At 42.2% G+C, this 18,931-nt stretch overlaps 1 protein-coding gene across 1 annotated transcript; it reads left to right on the top strand.

The window, feature by feature from the left end:
- Window positions 1–15,820: 15,820 nt before the first annotated feature.
- Window positions 15,821–16,699, top strand: LOC139312263 (vomeronasal type-2 receptor 26-like; the record flags this gene model as incomplete). Its single annotated transcript, XM_070936893.1, has 1 exon — window positions 15,821–16,699. A coding segment is annotated over one exon (879 nt), but the record flags the coding sequence as incomplete, so codon positions are not given.
- Window positions 16,700–18,931: the final 2,232 nt, after the last annotated feature.

The raw sequence follows: 18,931 nt of genomic DNA, 5'->3' as shown, positions 1-18,931 counted from the left end.
TTCCAGATCATCTTTAAGAAGACCATAGGGTGTCACTCAGTGTTATAAGAAGTGACATTTTGAGGCTTGTAGTGCCATGAGTTAGGCCTTCATAGAAGCTCTAGCTCAGATATGTGAAACACAAGGCCCCTCCCACCCCAGTCCACACACAGGAGGGGACGAGTGCACAGGGTCCAACAGTGTCTGGCAGTAGTCACAGCCCATGCTGGGCAGGTGGGTCCAAGCACTGGGACTGCCAGGTTGGCCCTCCAAGCAAAAGGGGGAGGCAGAGTCGTTGGGGGAGGCACATGATCAGACCTGCTGAATGCACCAAATGGCTGCCCACTCACTCACCCACTCTGTCCCACCATTTGTTTTTGCTTGCCCATGGCCATCCCAGCTGGGACAGGGCAGGCGGCTGCATGGCCCCCTTTTGGACCAAATCTCCTGCCTTCCCCCAGGCATCTGCTTCTACCTGCTGCTGTTGCTTCCACCATGGGGCGCAGCCCGTGCTGTCCAAACCTCTTTCTCCAGCTCCACCAGACATGTGGGATGAGCCTCCCACCCACTTCCCCACCCGCAATGGCCCCAGTATATGGGAAGGGCAGGAAGACAATCCCCAAGAGGTAGCCGGGACTCCCCTCCCTTCTCTGCCTTGCCTGAGCCCAGCCCCAGAGCTGACCTACATGCCCTACACCAGCGTACTTTGGAACCCCTCAGCCAGGCCACCACCCCTCTCACCCCCTGCCTCGCCTTCAAGCAGTGGCACCAGCAGTAGCAGAGCCCTCCAGCAGGAGCCCCACTGTCCCTCAGCCCCTCCCCCAAGTCCAGGAAGCCCAGACTGGGCAAGGAGAGAGATCCTGGAGCAGGAGGCAAGTGAGCCCAGACAGCCCCTCAGGGAAGTGGGGCAGGGCTGTGGAGTCCTGGTGCCCTAGGAGCTCAAAGGTCAGATGACTCATGCTGCCATCTGTGCACCCCCCATTTGGCCCAAGAGGGTCAGTGAGTCTCCTCTGGTGGATCAACCTGATCCCACCCCCCAACATGAGGAACATCTAGCTCGCCATGCCCACCCTGGCCACACTCACCCATCCACCCACAACCACACAGCCATGCCACTCCCAGCTCCCCTAAGGGCAACAACAATCCTGATCTGGCCCTCAGTGAAATGGAGTTTGACACCCCTGCTCCATCTCAAGTTCAGTTAGATTCATCCCTCATGTTCCTTCAGCAGAGCTCTGGATGTCTCTTGATCCTTTTAAGCTCCGTCAATTGAATCCTGGGCCTATTGGGAATAATGGACCAAGAGAGGTTGCATGCGAGTGATCTTATCCAAGGCCTCAGTACTGTCTTATTCCAGGTAGTGGCCAAGGCCTCAGAAGGACCATGCAGCAGAGCTTGGGGTATAATCCTCAGTTCCCTTTGGAACCCCATCAGACACAAAGAGTGGACTGGTCAAAGAGATCCAGCCTCCCTGCAGAGAGGAGCAGCAAAATAGAATCTCAAAGTCATGATCTGGCCAGGACAAAGGGGACCAGGATAGCTCCTCCTCAGATCATGTTGGAAGTGGTCTGTTTTGAATCGAGCCATGAATGATGGTGGCCATGTTGAAATGCCTCTAAGGATTGCTCTAGAAATGGCAAATTGACATATCTCAAGACCTTAAGTCTAGGGAACCCCTCAGTCAACCGTGAAATGCCCTCCAGAGGCTCAGACAGGGAAGTTGCTGTGCAGCAAGAAGGCTGGTACAGTAGTATTGATTCTAACTGGTCCTGTGAAGGAATCTTCTAGAAAAGAATTTCAGACCTGGCAATTTGGGGAGCAGCACCCCAAAAGACCAAAAGAGACAACCGGATGACAATTCCTACCCTTAGAATACAGCAACAGAAATTTTCAAATCTTGCCAAAAAATTGCAGTTAATATCCTGACATTCTTCCTCAAATAACATCTCTGCCTTGTGCCACTATTCCCAAGTAGCCTTCATATTATCTGACCAAACTATGGGACAAGCCAAAATCCATCTTGTGTGCAGGGGTCACTTTCATGTAGGTCAACTAGAGAACTTCTCCATGACTCCATCTGCTATGTGAATTACAAGAGACACATAGTTGTTTTCCATTCTGCTGCATCAAGAGAAGCTGTTGCTAAGGGGATAGGACAATGGCTTTCCCTGCAATTATCAGAAAAAACAGTCATTCTTCATGTATCCCCTGTTGATTTCTACACACAAAGATCTTCCAGGATAAAACCTGCTTTAAAAAATATCTCTGAGTTCACCAGATGTGGGGAAGAACATATCACCTTAACCTGCCTTGCAAAGTACTCATTCCTGGGATTGAAGAGACTCGCATGTCTTTACTTCTTCTATGGTCAAAACCCAAACACAGGTTAGAAAAAATATTGTTGCTATAAAGTGGTCCTGGGGCCATCCAGGTGGCACAGGTGGTGTCTGATCTGCTAAACTTCCAGTGAGATTTGAGGAGGAACCTTCAGATCAGTTTCTGCATGAACCTCAATTTCTGTTCTAGGAGGGAAAGTGAGAAGAATGACCAGGCAGGAGTCATTGCTGATGCTTCTGCTGCTCTTCTGGCTCCTGGCTCCAACTACAGAAAAGAGACTGCAAACCATTTGTGTGCTCAGGGATTATATCCCATTAAAGGAAAGCTCCTATAGGCCTGGTGATCTCATTATTGGTGGGAATTTGCCAATAGGAGCCATTTACGGGTCTGTTGTCCAAGACTTTAATAAAGTGAATCATCATTTCCATATTGGGTAAGTTTCAACTGGAGGGAAAACATGCAGATAATTATTCTCTTTGCTTTAAATTCAGGGACTTTTTTCCAAAAATACTTCTACTATTTGTACTGTCCTGGTGTAGTTCACATTTTATTCTTTTCTCCATAAAGTAGCGAGCTCTTCAAAGAGGCTGGAATTCTCAATCTCTTCATCAGGAAGATGATAAAGAACAAAAATGAAGAGGGAAGCTGTGCTGGCCTAGTAAAGAAGTTGAATTATAATATTAATCTGAACAGAAACTTCTGGTAGAAAGTTCAAATAAAAGCTCAGCACTCTTCCAGTGTTCAGGAGTTACAAAAATCGCTCTCAGTGTTGGAATCATCATTGCTGATGAATAATGGCCTTCAGTAAATCTTGGAGGTGACCTCACTGTTTTTCTGTGCTCAGCAATCTTTACCTGAAGAAGCTGCTCCAAGACAGACTTTAAATAATTACATTGAAAGTGAAGCAGTTGGAAAGGCCACCGCAGCAAAGTGAATATGGCAGGGATGATAAAGAGTATAAAACAATCCATGATATCTACGGAAAGACTTGTCTCCTTTCTCACAAAGGCATCCAAGTTTAGCCAAGGGAAATCCTTTGAAAAAAAACCCAAACTCCCAAATGAAATTTGGGAGTTTCTGCCCTCAAAAGTCCCCCCAAACAGTAAAGCAAGTTCTACAGCCATGCACAAGCTTTCCTGTAATGTTTGCCAATGTTTTGCTCACTACAGATTCATCACCAGTAACTACCAGCAGTTCCTTGCATTGATGTTTGCTGTCTCCGAGATCAATAAGGATTTTCTTCTGCTCCCCAACATCTCCCTTGGCTTCCACATCTATGCACATTTCCAGACTGAGATATTTATTTCTTTAAACAGCCTCTCCATACTCTCCTCACGAGGCCAAGTGGTTCCAGGGTACAAATGTGACCTGCAGGACACTCTGCTGTCTGTCATTGGTGATCTCAATTCCAAACTCTCAAGGCTGATGGCCTCCATCTTCAGCATCTTCAAGGTCCCACAGGTAAGAGAGCTCCCTTGGATACAATATGGATAAGACAAAGATGAAAACACACACATAAGACAAGAGGAAATTAAGAGTAGTTTGGGGGAGGCACATCATGAGCCTGTGGCTCTTCATTTATTCTTCATAAAAGAGTAGCCATCATTTTAGTGCCATTTATTCTCTGTATCAGGTTGTTGGGTTCTTCTTTTGTCTTCTGACATATCACAATCAGTCAAGATGTGTAAGAGGTGGCTCTCCCTAAGAAGGGAAGGAGATGAAGCTTGCAAGGTTGACTGGTGGAGCAAAATCCACACAATGGTGACTCCTAAAGTTGCCCTAAGACTTTACTTTGTCTTTGAAAGATGAATCTCACTGTTTTTCAGCTCGGTGTTGGCTTTGAGTTCTCTCAGGGAGAGAGAAGAGTTTATCCTTCCTTCTTCCAGATTAATGCCAAGGAATCTCCTCAGTATGTGGGTTTAGTCCAGCTGCTCCTGTATTTCCAGTGGAACTGGGTTGGGCTTCTGGCCCCTGAAGATGACAGAGGAGAACATTTCATCTCAACTCTGACGCCAATGCTCCAGGAGAAGGAGATCTGCCTGGCCTTCACTGAAAGGTTGAAATTAGATGATCTTCAGATTGGAATAGAAAAAATGCTTCTCAAGTTACAGACTTGGTCAAAAACTGAAGTGATTATTCTGTTTGGAGACTATGGTTGTAGTTACACTGTACAGTCACATTTATATTTACATGAAAAATTGAACAACACAACATTGCAGAATGTTTGGATCTTAACCTCCCATTGGAAACTTAGTTTGCATGAATCTGAAGACACATTGCTCTTTCTAAAGCCTTTCCATGGAGTGCTGCATTTTAGGGACCACATCGGGGATGTCTCTGAATTCAGCCATTTCCTCCTGTCTTTAGACCCCTTGAACCCACAAGAAGCCATCTTTCTCCCAGGATTGTGGGAACATGTCTTTCATTGCAAACTCCACAAACCAGGCAAGATCCCTCCAATGGGGACAAAACAATGCACAGGAAAGGAGAATCTGCAGAATCTGCCAAATTACGTTTTTGAAACGAGCATGACAAGTGAAAGTTACAAAATCTACAATGCCATTTATGTTGTGGCACACGCTTTACATGCAATGTTTGGATCCAGAGCCCAAGCGACCATGATGAGGCTTGGAAAGAGGATCTCAAATCTCCAGTCATGGCAGGTAATTTCTGTGGCTTCCTTAGAGAGGAAGCTTCCCATATGCATTCCTTCAATTACTGATTAAATGTCTGCATGTTATTATATCAATGCATATTAAAAACAATTATTAGAAAAATGTGAATTAAGAATAATGTTTTGTTGGAAGAGTTTAGGGGGGGGGGAAGAGATGCAAACAAAGGAGCTGTCCATAAGACCCATTGTTGTTATTTTAAAATAATTTTTATTAAACAATTTTGTCTTTAAAAATAACCTAAAAAACAACTACAAATACATAAAAACAAAACTAAACACAGCAAACAATATATGCCATCTAAGGTCATTTTAGAGCTTTGTGTACCTCATATTTATTTTGCTTTTGTGGTTCTCTATTCTATCCTATCTATTTACTTCTCGATAGTAGTATAATAACTTTATATCAATGTATAAACCAAAGTACTGCCCCCTGGGGGGTAGTGGGATGACTTAGGGGAGAGCTAAGAGGCAAGGGGGTCGCCTTCCTAATTTTTGGTAAATTGCAGGTGGGCTGCCGCGTGGGGTGAGGGCCTGGTGGGGTGGCATGCCTGGCTGGCTGCTGGTGCCGCCACTGCCATTCTGCAAGGAAAGCCAGGGCCAGTATCAGTAAGAGTTGGCAGGGACCTTGGAGGTCATCTAGCAACCCCCTTCTCACACAGGAGGACTATACTAGGGATTTAAGCGACCTTTTAATTCTAGACACCTGCAGCCCATTCCTGCCTCCTCAGGTGTTGGAGCGTGTGGGGGGGATGCTTTTCAAGGAGTCACAAAGGGGGCTGAAAGCAGAGTCATTCTGACAGTGTCTTTTAAAATTGCTTGGAAGAGCAATTTTTCCCCTAACAATAATGGTTTGTATACTGTGGAATAAAACATATGCTTTGAAAAAATACTTGCAAAACTTGGACAGAAGGAAAAGAAAGGCAGGACTGGACTCATTTTCAGTAGCTAATAGTTCATTGTTATCAGTGACTCCCACTGATTCTAAACTCATTTTAAGACTGGGATTGGTGACTACTGAAATTTAAATATTCAACACTGGTCTCAGAAATCTTTGAGAACCTGCAGAGGCGAAGACATTAGTTGGCCATCAGTCATTACCTTAGTGATGAACTCAAAGAGATCAGGCATGGCATTGCTTATTTATCAGAACTGTTTGCAAAGTTCAATGAAGTAAATTTGCAGTTGCAAGGAAATGAGGTCAATCTTATTAAGGCCAAATTTGTCATCTCTACGTTTATTTCAAAGTTAACCCTATTCAAGCGCAAAATAGGCCGTCGTGAGCTATACCAATTTCCGAGCTTGTCCGAGCTGGAAGAGAAAGGTAGGATATAAGATGATGATCTGCAAGGTTTTTGTGACCATTTGGACATGCTGCATAAAGATATGTCTGAGCGATATCAGGATCTTCTTTTGATGGAAATTCCAGATTGGGTGATAAATCCATTTTTAGATACTGAGGAAGATGGGGTAGTGGAGGAACAACTAATAGAGCTGCAAAATGACATTGAGCTGAAGCCAAAGTTTAAGAAATCATACCAAGAGTTTTGGTTACAGAAGGAAATTTCTGATTGCTATCCTGCACTATGGACAGTGGTTAAGAAGCTCCTTGTTGCATTTGCAACATCGTATTTGGTGGAACATGGTTTCAGTGTGGTCATCCAACTTCTCTCCAAGCAAAGAAATCGACTCCAGATTACTGAATGTGGTGATTTAAGACTCCTGCTAAGTGACTTAAAACCAGACATTGGGAAACTGGTATCATTTCATCAAGCCCATCCATCACATTAAGAATTTACTGAACAGTGAAGTAGTTACTAAATTTTACTGAGTTTACTAAGTTAGTAGTTCCTAGGGTTCTTGATAAATGACTATCAGGCTTTGAAAACCTGGAATCACTGGATCGTGTTCAACAATTTTGTTGAATTAACAAAAGATTTTTAAATTGGATTTTGAATAAATGTGCAATTCATTGTTACAGTTTTGAATTTTACTGTTACTATCTTCCTTAGTGGGTCGTGCAAACTGCTATTCCGAACAATGCTATTTATAGGGGTGGGGGTGAGGGGCACTGAGGATGAGTTTGTAGCACCATGGGGGCGGTGGACTGAAAAAGTTTGGGAACCACTGGTATAAACACATATAGTAGTATTCATTATTCTTGTCTACCGATTTATATTCATTTATATTTACATCTCTTTGTTTAATGTTTTTCAATTACTCCAATTTAGGTTTCATGAGTACTAAGTTAAACATTTCCTGTTTTGGTTTCTATTTTCGAGCCAACTGTACATTTTATTCCATACTTCATAAAAATCCAAATCATCTCTCTCTTTTAGCTCCATAATCATTTTATCCATTTCTGTGCATTCAATTTTTCTAATTACTATTTTGTTTGAGGGTATATTATTTTGTTTCCAGTTTTGTGCAAATATGATTCTTGCTGCAGTGAGTATGTGTAGTGTGATGTATTGAAGTTTTTTATTCATTTTCGGGTCCAGTATTCCTAATAAAAATAGTTCTGGTTTCAAATCTGTTTTTTGCTCTATAATTTCTTCCAGACATTTTTGAATTTTGCACCAATATTTCCTTGTGATGGGGCACGTCCACCACATGTGATGGAATGTTCCAAATTTGTAGTTACATCTCCAGCATTTGGGGGATAAATTTGGGTACATTTTGGCCAAACTCGCTGACGGCAAATGCCATCTATAAAACATTTTATAGAGGTTTTCTTTGTAGGCGACTGCTGTTGTAAGTTTATAGTTCCTTGTCCATAGTTTGTCCCACTGTTCTAATTCTTTCTGTCCTCTACCATCCCCTGGAGTCCATTTAAGCTCATGCCTCCTGCTTCAGTGACTCCATCCAGTCCCCTCATTCTCTGTCATCCCTTTCTTCTTTTCCCTCAATCCTTCCCAGCATTAGCCTCTTCTCCAGTGAGTCCTTCCTTCTCATTAGGTGGCCAAAGTATTTGAGTCTCATCTTCAGGACCTGGCCTTCTAAAGAGCAGTCTCCTCTAGGACTGACTGGTTTGATTGCCTTGCAATCCAAGGGACTTCCAGGAGTCTTCTCCAGTACCAGAGTTGAAAGGCCTCAATTCTCTGATGCTCAGCCTTTCTTATGGTCCAAATTTCACAGCCACACATTGCAACTGGGAAAAAGATAGCCTTGACTATACACACTTTTGTTGGCAGGGTGATGTCTCTGCTTTTTAGTAAGCTATCTAGATTTGCCATAGTTTTCCTCTCAAGGAGCAAGCGTCTTTTAATTTCTTAGCTGCAGTCCCCATCTGCAGTGATCTTGGAGCACAGGAAAACAAAATATGTCACTATCTCCATTTCTTCCCCATCTATTTGACAGGAATTGAGAGGGCCGGATGCCATGATCTTAGTTTTCTTAATGTTCAGTTTCAAGCCAAAGTTTGCACTCTCCTTCTTCACCCTCATCAAGAGGTTCTGTAGTTCCTCTTCACTTTCTGCCATTAGAGTGGTATTTTCTGCATATCTGAGGTTGTTGATATTTCTCCAACAATCTTAATTCCATCTTGCAATTCATCTAGCCCTGCCTTTCTCATGATGTGCTCTGCATATAAGTTAAATAGGCAGGGTGACAGCCTTGCCTAACTCCTTTCTCAATTTTGAACCAATCAGTGGTTCCATGTCCAGTTCTCACTGTTGCTTCTTGACCCCCATATAGGTTTCTCAAGAGACAAATAAGATGGTCTGGTACTCCCATCTCTTTAAGAACTTGCCACAATTTGTTGTTATCCACATAATCAAAGGCTTTAGCATAGTCTATGAAGCAGAAGTAGATGTTTTTTCTGGAACTTCCTAGCTGAATCTCCTCGATCCAGCGTATGTTGGCAATGTGATCTCTAGTTCCGCTGCCTCTTCGAAATCCTGCCTGTACTTCTGGTAGTTCTCGATCCACATACTGCTGGAGTTCAGCCTGTAGGATTTTGAGCATAACTTTACTAGCATGTGAAATGAGTGCAATGGTGAGGTAGTTTGAACATTCTTTGTCATTGCCCTTCTTTGGCATTGGAATGTAAATTGACTTTTTCCAATCCTGCGGCCACTGTTGAGTTCTTCAAATTTGCTGACAAATTGAGTGTAGCACTTTTACTGCATCGTCTTTAAGATTTTGAATAGCTCAGCTGGAATATTGTCACCTCCACTAGCTTTGTTGCTGCTCACATTTCCTAAGGACCATTTGACTTCACATTCCAGGGTGTCTGGCTTGAGGTCAGTGATCACCCCATCGTGGTTATCAAGGACGCTAAGCTCGTTCTTGTATAGTTCCTCTGTATAATTTTGTCATCTCTTCTTAATCTCTTCTGCCTCTGTTAGGTCCCTGCCATTTTGGTCCTTTATCATGCCCATCTTTGCATGAAACGTTCCCTTCATATCTCCAATTTTCTTGAAGAGATCTCTTGTCCTCCTGATTCTATTGTTTTCTTCTATTTATTTGCACTGTTCATTTAAGAAGGCATTCTTATCTCTTCTAGCTATTCTCTGGACTTCTGCATTCAATTGGGTGTATCTTTCTCCTTCTCCCTTGCCTGTCAGGGTTCCAAGTAACATCTCCAATGAATGAAAACTCCAAGGCTTGAGTTTCTTTAAAGTTGCATTTTATTAGAGATGTCATATTGACACATCTGGGAAAACCTGAATCTGAAAGTTTCCAAGTTTTCTCCACCCACAGAAAAGTTCAAGTCCCTGCCCAACACCCACATGTCCATCACATGGTCCAATCAAACATTGTTCCAACTGGAGATGCCTCTCAGTTCCAGCCTTCCAGGTGCAGGGCAAGGTGTCTTTGACTTCTTGAGAAAGGAATGTTAGTATTACTATACATCACCCATGCTCCATACAATCCCCCCTCCCAATTTCCCACAGAAGTAAATGTAGCAGGTCTGAAGGCCTAATACAAAAGATGGCTTCCAGGCCTGACATTGCCTTTCACTTTCCTTCTTTCTCAGCTATTTATAAAGCTTCCTCAGAGAACCATTTTGCTTTCTTGAATTTCTTTTTCTTAGGGATGGTTTGAGTTGCTACCTCTTCTGCAATGTTGCGAACCTCCGTCCATAGATCCTCAGGCACTCTATCTACGAGATCTAATTCCTTAAATCTATTTGTCACCTCTACTGTATCAGGGATATGATTTAGTTCATTCCTGAGTAGCCTAGTGCTTTCCCATACTTTCTTCCATTTAAGCCTAGATTTTGCAAGGAGAAGCTCATGATCTGAGCCACAGTCAGCTCCTGGTCTTGTTTTTACTGATTGTAAAGAGCTTCTCCATCTTTGGCTGCAGAGCACATAGTCAATCTGATTTCTGTGTTGACTGTCTGGTGATGTCCATGTGTAGAGTCATCTCTTGAGTTGCTGGAAAGGAGTGTTTGCTACGACCATCCTATTCTCTCGACAAAATTCTATCAGTCTGTGCCCTGCTTCATTTTGTACTCCAAGGCCAAACTTGCCCGTTATTCCAGTTATCTTTTGGCTTCCTACTTTAGCATTCCAATCCCCCATGATGATAAGGACATCATTTTTTGGTGCTATTTCTATAAGGTGTTGTAGGGCTTCATAGAACCGGTTAACTTCATCATCTTCAGCACCAGTGGTTGGGGCATAGAGTTGGACTGCTGTGATGTTGAATCGGTTGCCTTGGATTTGAACTGAGATCATTCTGTCACTTTGGAGCTTGTTTATTCATTTCGGCACATTCAAATCTTTTTTGAATAATCAATCCCTCTGGTGGTAAGTATTGCGCGAATGCAATTCTTGCTGCTGTTAGTGTATGCAGGATCAGATATCTTATTTTTTTTTATCAAATTTGGTTTTTAATATTCCCAGGAGAAATATTTCTGGAATTAACTCAATTGGCAGTTTGTTAGATCTTGTAGCCACTCTCGTGTTTTGGTCCAATATTTTTTCGCTTCGGGGCATAATCACCAAGCGTGAAAGAAGGTATCTTGGTGTTCGTTGCATTTCCAGCACTTGGGGCTTAAATTTGGGTACATTTTGGCCAGCCTTGCTGGAGCTAGGTGCCAACGATATAGCATTTTATACTGATTTTCCTTATAAGCCACCAATTTTGTTAATATGTAGTTTTTATTCCAAATAGTTTCCCAATCATCTAGATTTATGTTATGCCCTACATTTTTTGCCCATGCAATCATCGGTTCTTTTACCACCTCCTCTGCTCTATCAAATTCTAATAAATAATTATATAATTTAGATATTAATTTTCTTTCAGGGCCAATCAGCAATTTATCTAATTGTCTTGGATCCAAATCTATTCCGTATTCCTCCTTGTCGTTTCTGTATCTGGATTGTAGTTGTAAGTATGGCCACCAGTCAATGGATATTCCTTGTTCTTTTAATACCTGGTTACTTTTCAGCTTTCCCTGTTTATCTAAGATTTCTGCGTATCTAGGCATTTTACTAATGTCTAATGTGTTGGGGTGGATCATAGCTTCCATGGTAGATAGCCAACCGGGAATTTTCATATAATGTTTCTTCTTTATATCTTTATATCATATTAGTACATCTCTTATTTTATGTCTGTAAATAGTATGTATCCTATTCCCTTTGTCCCACATAAAAACATGCCACCCCTTTTGTAAATTGTGTCCTTCCAGAATTAAGATTCTTCTTCTATTCCTTAAATTGACCCAATCCCTTATCCAAACTAACGTCGCTGCTTTGTGGTATAGTTCCCATGCCAGAAGACCAAAACCACCCCTACTTCTACTGTCTTGGAGAAAGTGTAATTTTATCCTTGCCTTTTTTCCAGACCAGACAAATTTAGTAATAATTTTATTAAGTTCCATAAAAAAAATTCTATCTAATGGGATGGGGATTGTTTGAAATAAATGTAATAGTTTAGGTAGGATATTCATCTTAATAGTCGCTATCCTACCTATAAGTGATATTTGTAACATTTCTCACTTTTCCAAATCTTTCTTAATTTGTTGGACCAACACCATATCCTCCTTTAACGAGGAACACCTCGCTGTTAAGCATATCCCTAGATATTTAATTTTCTTAACAATTTATAAGTCCATTTCTTTTTCTAATTCTTTTTTTCTGAGTTGTTGTTAGATTTTTAACTATCATTTTGGTTTTCCCTCTATTAATTTTAAGTCCTGATACTTCCCCATATGTTTCTATTTCCCATATTAGGGAGGGGCCAGATTCCAGAAGTTCCTCAATAATAAATACCATATTGTCAGCAAAGGCCTGTGCCTTGTATTCTTCTCTTTTAATTTTCATTCCCTTTATCTCTTGGTTTGCTCTAATTCTATTTAATATTAATAATAATAATATTAATATTTAATAATATTACTAATGTTAAAATGAAAAGAGATTGTGTACCAGTCTTGCTTTTCCTACTCTTTTATTGACTATGAAGGCTACTCCATTTCTTCTGAGGGATTCTTGCCCACAGTAGTATACCTGATGGTCATCTGAATTAAATTCACCCATTCCTGTCCATTTTAGTTTGCTGATTCCTAAGATGTCATTGTCCAGTCTTGTCATCTCTTGTTTGACTACATCCAGCTTGTCTTGGTTCATGGATCTTACATTCCAGGTTCCTATGGAGAAAAAATCTTTTCAGCATCAGACTTTCCTTTCACCACCAGATACATCCACAGCAGAGTTTCCTTTTGGCTTCAGCCCAGTCGCTTCATTCTTTCTGGCGCTACTAGTACTAGCCCTCTGCTCTTCCCCAGTAGCATATTGGACACCTTCCAACCTGAGGTGCTCATCTTCCAGCGTCATATCTTTTTGCCTTTTGGTACGACTGTCCATGGGGTTTTCATGGCAAAGATACTGGAGAGGGTTGCCATTTCCTTCTCCAGTGGGTCACATTTTGTCAGAGCTCTCTACTATGACCTCTCCATCTTGGGTGACCCTGCATGGCATAGCTCATAGCTTCATTGAGCTATGCAAACCCCTTTGCCACGACAAGGCAGTAATCCATAAAGAGGGCCATAACTGTAGCTCTAACTAAATAGTCCTATTTCTAAAGGTCTCTTTTATTCCAGATTCTTGCCTATTTGAGGAATGTGCAGTTCAACAACAGCGCTGGAGATGAAGTCTCCATCTCAGAAGATGGACTGGGATCTGCTCGTTATGATCTTTTGAATTGGATTCTCCTCCCGAATCGATCCTTTGTTCCCATAAAAGTTGGGCAAGTAAATCCTAAGGCTTCCCCAGGCCAAGATTTCACCATTAACTCGGATGGAATCATCTGGGCCAGAAAGGTGAGCTTCAAGGATGTTGTAAGTTCAGGGAAAGATTCATTCTCTTCCTGAGATGCAGAACATCTTTCTAACTTGAAAAATAATCAATTGAATCAGAAATTATGGCATTTGGTGAAAAATCTGCTTTGTACACAACACGTTTGAGGTCTGATTTATGTCATTCCATAAAGAATTAGACTTGGAATTGACTTCTGCTTGAAACACAGGATGCAATTAAAAGGAAGCAAAAGTGATTTCTGTGAATCACTTCCTCTCAGTTGTATCCTGACAGTTCTTTCTTTTAGAAATTCTCTTGTCCCATCACAAGACTTACTCTGCAGGCTGAGACTCCAGTTTCAATCTCCCACATCCATGGGTGTGTCAGGAATGCCACTGGCCTGAATCCCTCAGGACTGTTCTTGATTTCTGATAGACAGTGGCAATATGTTTCTTTAGAAGAGAATCTGAACACAGAAGAAGGAATACAGGAGGGAAATAGGAATGGGGAAAAGAATGAATGCAGCAGGTTGATTGCTTAGGTCATCTCAAGTATTTATCTTTTGTCTTTCAGAAGTTGCCCGTTGCCAGGTGTGGCATGAAGAGATGCCATGTAGGAGAGAGGAGAAGAGTTCCAGAGGGAGAGCCAGTTTGCTGCTACCATTGTGAAGGTTGTCCCGAAGGGACCATTTCTAATCAGACAGGTAGACAAGACTTCAAATGTTAATCTTCCAGGATCAAAGAAAACATTCATTACGTCATTTTTGTCATTTTAAGAAGATTGACATGAAACAATATTTTTTTCAGGAAAACCTTTCAGTTTACAGATCTAAACTGCCCTGGCCACAGAGACACCTTTCCCGATCCTCAGCAGTTCCATGCAGGATAGCTTTAGGGCAGAATTTATGAATGTCCAACTTGGATTTCCACTCCTACTCTAACATCCAATTGGAAAAACTGCCTTCCAATCTTTCCTGAGGAAGTGGGGTGTGAGGTCCAAGCTTTAATTTTTATTATTCAGGATAAACTCCTTCCGTCCCCACTATCAGCCTCTGAGGAAATGAAAATATAGTATGAAACAAGAATTTCTAACTAATGCAAAGATTGGCCTCATTTATATTTGTCTTTCAGGCACATTTTTTTAAAAAAAGTTGACAAGAAGGAGGAATTTGTCCATTAAAAAATTCCTTCTCATGTGCTGAAACTGGTTACATGTCCGGTCCCATAGATCTCTATTGGGATGCTGCCATACTGGTGGGAGGGGGAGGCTTGGGGGGGGGGTTGTGCAGGGTTTCATTTGCATTGCTTTGCTGTACCTTGTGGGAAAAAGGGAGTGGGGAAGGAATGTGCCTTAGATCATTCTAGGGAGGGGGGAAGGAATGTGCTTTGAGCTATCTTCCAGGATCAAAGAAGACATTCTGTGAGAGAAAAATTCCCTCCCAGTTGCTGTGCCTATTAATGACCTTTGGCTTAAATAATTGAATAAGCCAATCAGAGCGCAGCTCCTGGTTTTGAATCTCCTGGGCTTTTTCTATGCCTTCCCTAACTGTCACTAACTGTCACTAACTGTCAGCATATAAGGAGCTGCCTGCCAGCAGGCTAACCCAGTTCGGGATCAGAGGCAGAGCTGAAGTCCCTAAAGCCTCTCCCTTCTGAGGAAGAAAGGCCCAAACTCCAATCGCACAGGGCGACTGTAGAAAGAGCTGACCAGACATTGCAAAAGGAAAGTGACTACTGATGTTCTTTTAATAGACTTTGTTTTATTCATGCAAATAAAAACAGTTTAGTTTAAGGTCTTCTGAGACTTATCTGTTTGGTGAATTGTAAAGAGATAAGGTTGCGGTCCACAAACCTCCATAACACATTCATTAAATCTATTTGTTTATTGTGATCATTTTTGATATGATTGACATGCACTCGTACTTTTCAGCAGAACCTTTCAGTTGATGGATCTAAATTGTCCTGGCCACAGAAGTCACCTTTCCTAATCCTCAGCAGTTCCATGCAGGATAGTTTTAGGGCAGAATTTATGAATCTCCAACTTGCATTTCAACTCCTCCTGTAATATCTGATTGTGAAAACCAAATTCTAATCTTTTCCTGAAGAAGTGGGGTTTTCAGTCCAAGCTTTAATTCTTATTACTTAATGCATGCTTCATCCATCAATACTATCAACCTCTGAGGAAATAGTTCTGCCAGAGAAAGAGGAGATTCATCGATCTGTGTCTCTTTGATAGAGTAGGAGGAATCAAATAAGTCTGAATGAACACATTTGAAGCACAAAGCAGAGAGGTTAAGGCAGGGATCATGTACAGATAAACAAATAGCAACATTCCTGGATAACAGGTCTATCGATCTTCTGTGTGTTCCATTATAAAGTAGGGGAGAAAACAGGCAGCAATCTCAAACTGAAAGCCACATTACTTGTGGAAGTCCACAGTGAATGGATAGCTAGAACTGAACTAATCCTCGTCACTGGCTAATCTATCCTAGAACCATTATAAATGCAGCATGATTTGCTTGAATGAATGAATTCTTAACCAAAGATTCTTGATTTCAGATGCTGCTCACTGTGAACCCTGCCCAGAAGACCAATATCCCAACAAGGACAAGGACCAATGCATTGCCAAGAAGATCCACTTCCTTGCCTATCAAGACACTCTTGGATACACTTTAGTTTCTCTCACTCTTTTTCTCTCTGTGAGCACATCTGCAGTCCTGGTGATTTTCTATAAACATCATGACACACCAATTGTTAAAGCCAACAACAGAGAACTCACCTACATCCTCCTGGTCTCCCTCCTGCTCTGCTTCCTCTGCTCCTTCCTCTTCATTGGTCAACCAGGGAAAGTCACCTGTCTTATACAACAATCTGCCTTTGCCATTCTCTTTTCCCTGGCAGTTTCCTCTGTGTTGGCAAAAACTGTCATGGTGGTTCTGGCCTTCATGGCCACCAAACCGGGGAACAAGACAAGGAAACTCTTAGGAAAACCACTGACCAACTCCATTGTCTTAGCGTGTCCCCTGATCCAAGCAGTCCTTTGTACCACCTGGCTGGGAACCTCTCCCCCATTTTTTAACTTGGACTTCCACTCCTTGTTTGGAGAGATCATCTTGGAATGTAAGGAAGGCTCAGTTTTAATGTTTTACGGTGTCCTTGCCTATCTAGGTTTTCTGGCCCTCGTTAGTTTCTCAGTGGCCTTTCTGGCTAGGAAATTGCCCGACAGCTTTAATGAAGCCAAGTTCATTACTTTCAGCATGCTGGTCTTTTGCAGTGTTTGGATCAGCTTCCTCCCCACCTACCTGAGCACCAAAGGGAAGTCCATGGTGGCTGTGGAGATCTTCTCCATTTTGGCCTCTGGAGCTGCTCTCTTGGCTTGTATCTTTTTCCCCAAATGCTACATTATTCTACTGAGGCCTGATCTGAATTGTAGAGAAAATATAATAAGAAACAAGAATTTCTAACTAATGCAATAGCTGGCCACATTTATATTTGTCTTTGAGGCATTTTTAGAATGTGATAAGATTTCAGAAAAAAATGATGACATGAAGTAGAAACATGTCCATAAAAGAATTGCTTTTCAAGTGCTCCAACTGGATACAATATGACTGCATTAAGGAACAACACCCAACCTTTTGTTTATCATGTCTTCAAAGTATCCTTGTGTTGTTGAGTGCCCTGTGTGGATGGAAAGCTAATTTTTAGATGTGTCTTTATTATTTCAATGAGGATTTTTTTTCATTTTAATCTTTTTAATCTAATTACTTTTTAATATAGTGTTTTAAAGGGTTTGGTTCAATATCAGTTTTTTTAAGCATATATGGATGTTTCCTTAGATGTCTGAGGCTTCTTGGAGTCCCCTAACAGTATTAAGTTATTTTTGACAACATCTCCCTTTCCTTCAAATGGTCTGTCATGTGAGAAAAAGAAACATAGAAGGAGTATTTCCAAATTGACCCATAAAATAGTGAACTTGAATTCTCGTGCTCACCCCATTCACCTCAACCAAAGGTGGGCAGCTGAGGGGGAGTTGAGGGGCAAGCAGTATCACTCCTGCTGTGGCCCAGGGTGTCCAGTTTGCAAAGAAGGGCGCAAGAGCTGTAGCCCACTGTGGGTGCAGGGCAGGACTGTGCTCTCCATACAACTATACTGGGAGAGCAAATTCTCAATCACTCCTGGAGGGAAGGAGATGAGACTGAAGCAGGGCAGCTCACAGGGACTCAAAGGGTGCCTCCTCTCTGGAAGGGGCCCCTAACCTAGCAAGTAACCTGTAGGTGTGTCCACAGGGACCACCAGTCACCTCCCACATTTGCCAGCTTTTCTGGTAGACAGAACCCTTTACTTTCTCCAGCCCACCTGCCCCAATCCCTCTTCATCTAGAGAAACGTTATGTGGGAGAAGACAAAGAGAATTGGGAAGGGACTCTAATTCCAGCAGGCAGCAGAGAAGGAAGAGTTCGGTGTGGTGGGAAGGACCTTTTGGGACCAGTTTTTGTCTGGGAACAGTTAAGATGCACATGGCTAATTGTCCCACATGGTAAATCTGTCAAGGAAATTGTGCCACAGTGAATTGCCCAGGGAGAGGCAGTGGGGGAGGGGTGGATAGGAAGAAGCACCAGGGATGGGAGCCTGGGGTTAGGCAGTGGGGGAAATGGTTCATTGGAGTGGGTGGCATGGTGAGCTTAGGGTTAGGGCTGCAGGAAATTGTGGGAGACCCTATACTGACAATATTCACAGGTCCATAAAGTATATGAAAACTGATCTCATTCCATAAGTGTTGGGACAGTTTTGCCTAGCAAACTTTTCCAGCATGATTTTGAAAGCAGCCACCAGTGGCTTCATTCGGTTGTGGTCACATGGAATCTGGTGGCCGCTTCTGTAATTGCACCATGTGGCCGTGTGACAAAGTGATTAGTTTTGCTTCCCTCTTGCTGTTTGTGCAGCATTGCAGAATATTCTGGAGCTCCAGTGAAGGTGAAGTTTCAGGTGGGGTCAACAACAGTGATTATATTTATTTATTTTATTTTCTGAGTCCAGGACATCTTACATTAAAAGGAGAAAATATGCTATTTAAAATTATTATATTGATCTAAATTAAAACAAATTCAAGAACTATATAACAAATATAAAAATTAAAGCCAAAAGGAATTTAAAACTCTATAAAACATTTTATAGCATTTGAGGCCCAGAAACTAACAGTCTGGGCATCAACAGCTCAGTTCATAAAAGACCAAAGTTTCTTGCCTTTGGGGGGATATGGAGAGCAAGAGAAGAGGACAAGAGGAGAAGGTGGCATTTGGGGGCATCTCTGAGGAGGACTACTTGGAGCAAAGCAAGTGTCTATGGGTGTCCTCAGCTGACTTGAGACTAGAGGAGGCACCTGAACCTGATTCTGCCATGGGGAGTCATTCCACCTCCTGCCCAGAGAACAGGGGAAACACCGCATGAGTCAAGATGGGAAGGGACAGACCTCATCTCAGGTAGCAAAATATTCCATCACAGAAAAGATTCTCCTACTAGACCCTGAAAATTGAAGCTCTGACCAAGAAGGCCTACAGTATGGCCCTTCTGCCAATTTGGGTGGGATGGGCGAATAACATTGGGGTGAGATGGTTCCCCAGATAGAATCAAAGAATCATAGGGCTGGAAGGAAACTTGGAGGTGTCGTAATCCAACCCCTTACCTAAAGCAGGAGTC

The sequence above is a fragment of the Pituophis catenifer genome, unplaced genomic scaffold, assembly GCF_029215685.1.
Source record: "Pituophis catenifer annectens isolate HBS135680 unplaced genomic scaffold, rPitCat1.0.hap2 SCAF_1, whole genome shotgun sequence".
Lineage (NCBI taxonomy): Eukaryota > Metazoa > Chordata > Lepidosauria > Squamata > Colubridae > Pituophis > Pituophis catenifer.
The sequence above is the reverse complement of the archived record's forward strand: the minus strand, read 5'-3'. Positions and strand labels throughout refer to the sequence as shown.